The sequence below is a fragment of the Amborella trichopoda genome, chromosome 6 (assembly GCF_054954075.1).
Source record: "Amborella trichopoda isolate Santa Cruz 75 chromosome 6, AtrichopodaSantaCruz75HAP2 v2.0, whole genome shotgun sequence".
NCBI lineage: Eukaryota > Viridiplantae > Streptophyta > Magnoliopsida > Amborellales > Amborellaceae > Amborella > Amborella trichopoda.
Window position 1 is genome coordinate 19003363 of NC_142341.1, and position 1974 is coordinate 19005336.

General features: G+C 36.6%; 1 protein-coding gene across 1 annotated transcript; it reads right to left on the bottom strand.

Annotated features, from left to right (window-relative positions):
* Positions 1 to 885: 885 nt before the first annotated feature.
* On the bottom strand, positions 886 to 1974 carry LOC18430381 (CRIB domain-containing protein RIC4). The gene is made up of 3 exons (XM_006840534.4): positions 1606 to 1974; positions 1430 to 1531; positions 886 to 1268 (listed from the first exon to the last, which is right to left on the bottom strand). The coding sequence occupies exons 1-3, from the start codon at positions 1742 to 1744 to the stop codon at positions 1057 to 1059; spliced, it is 453 nt and encodes a 150-aa protein (XP_006840597.2). The 5' UTR covers positions 1745 to 1974; the 3' UTR covers positions 886 to 1056.

The window sequence follows — 1974 nt, forward strand, 5'->3', positions numbered from 1 at the left end:
AATTCTATTATAGAAATGAAGGTAGACCCCAATTTTTGGATTGATATCATTTTTTAAAAAAAACAAAAAATGAAATATGAACCATTAAAAACTGCTTGTACGCCTTTGAAACGTCGAGGGACCCAATACCAACACATAAATAAAAGGGAGATTCTCACTCACACGTGTGGGCAAAAGATAGCAGGGGCAGAGGGAGCGGTGGAGATGATGTAGTTGCTCCACACCACTTCTCCTATTTTTAAATGGACTAGGAGGAACCTTCCATTCCATTGAGATTCTGATTTTTCACAAGAAGATATTCAAGAGACAAAAGAATTTCTCAAATTTCCTTTCATTTCACTATATTTTAAAGGAAAAAGTTCATATAAGGTTGCAACCTTATAATGTAAAAATAAGGTGCACATCAAAAACCCATAAGAAAAAACTATTTTGATGTTGAAAAACCCTTTAATTGATTATTTGGACATCGAGATATATATATATATGAAAAAAAAAAAAAGAAATATTTCAAGTTTAAAAAATAGTGCATCTTGCAATATTTTATCTGGACCATCCATTTTCAAGATTTTCATGCGTTTGTAGATCCACTTGATTTGAACTATTTTTTGAGTTTAAAATTTTATAATTAGAGATGAAAATGGATTCTCATGTCACTTTAAAAAAAATTTATACTAAAATTACATCTTATGATAAAATTTTGGAAAATTTGGAAGTGCACCTTAATTTGATTGTTTAAGGTTGCAACCTTATGTAAACCACACCCTTTTCTAAAACCAACCTACTCATAAAAAAACTAGCATACACAAGATACATAGGCGAGAGTGAATTAGCAATCCTTAAACAGTAAAATATCTTAATAACAAAATTGAGCTGCACACCATTGGATTTCCCATTTTTGTTGTTTTTGTCGTGTAAGAATTTTACAGTGCTGGAATTTCAGCATCTCTTGACATAAACAACACACCCAATTCCACTGTACTAAGAGGAAAAAAACTGTTAATCTCTCTCTCTCTCTCTCTCTCTCTTTCCTATAATACATAGTCTTCTGATTTTTCATCAACCATAAGTTGCTTCTCTCTCACCCTTTGTCTGAGCGGCCATGGCGGCCTCAAATTCTCGAAGAGAGACCGAGGAAGGAAATGCAAGAACTTCAGGACCTTCCCACCTCTTTATACCTGTTCCTGAACCATCCCACCCTATGTGTGCGACGTGCTTCACATCGGTAGGGAACCCAATTTCCATCTCTACCAATTCCTCTTCTTTATACACTGTGACAGCAAGAAACACACACCAATTATTCTCATGATTCATCAAAAGCCAAATAACAGAAAACGAGAGCAGTTATGCATTTTGAATGTTTAGTATGTAGGAGGAAGAAAAAGAAAAAACATTCGTCGAATTATGCTTTGTAGCCCCATCATTAACTTACTGAAGATTTGTGTAAGGCTCTTGAATCTCTTCACTAGACGGTGTAAGCCGGAGGAAATCAAAGGCTTCGAAATAGGTGGCCGCGAGAACGGATTCTTCATTTCTGAAAACAGAAACTCGAAAACATTGTATCGCGAGAGCGAGAGCGAGAGAGAGAGAAAGAGAGAGAGCACTGACCTGATGATGGAAGAGGTGGTGTTTGGGGTTTATTGGTGGGGGACTTGGTTAGGGTGGTGTCCTTAACAGCAGTGCTGGAGGGAGAGGCACAGCCTATGGAGAAGGGTAGAATGACAAGCCTCTCCATGAATTCTTTCATCTTTTAATAGAAGATAGAGGGAAAATATGAGTAAAGGGGTTGGGGGAAGGATTAAAAAGAAATGCAAGAATTTTATAGAATGTGGGTCTTGAGTATGGCTTGATTGGCAAGGTAGAATGATTATAACAGTGGGGTTTAGTTTGTGGAGTGGTTATGAACCTAATTTGCTGATATCATGTCCATTTTGTAGCTACATATGAGCCCACAAACCCTATGGGTTTGTTTGCTTA

What these genes read in the sequence shown, in the direction of transcription:
- LOC18430381 (XM_006840534.4), bottom strand. Translation starts at nt 1,744, where the DNA reads ATGAAAGAATTCATGGAGAGGCTTGTCATTCTACCCTTCTCCATAGGC. An exon ending in ACCACCTCTTCCATCATCAG is followed by an intron (nt 1,532 to 1,605) that starts GTCAGTGCTCTC and finishes TTCTGTTTTCAG; the next exon opens with AAATGAAGAATCCGTTCTCG. An exon ending in GAGCCTTACACAAATCTTCA is followed by an intron (nt 1,269 to 1,429) that starts GTAAGTTAATGA and finishes TTGCTGTCACAG; the next exon opens with TGTATAAAGAAGAGGAATTG.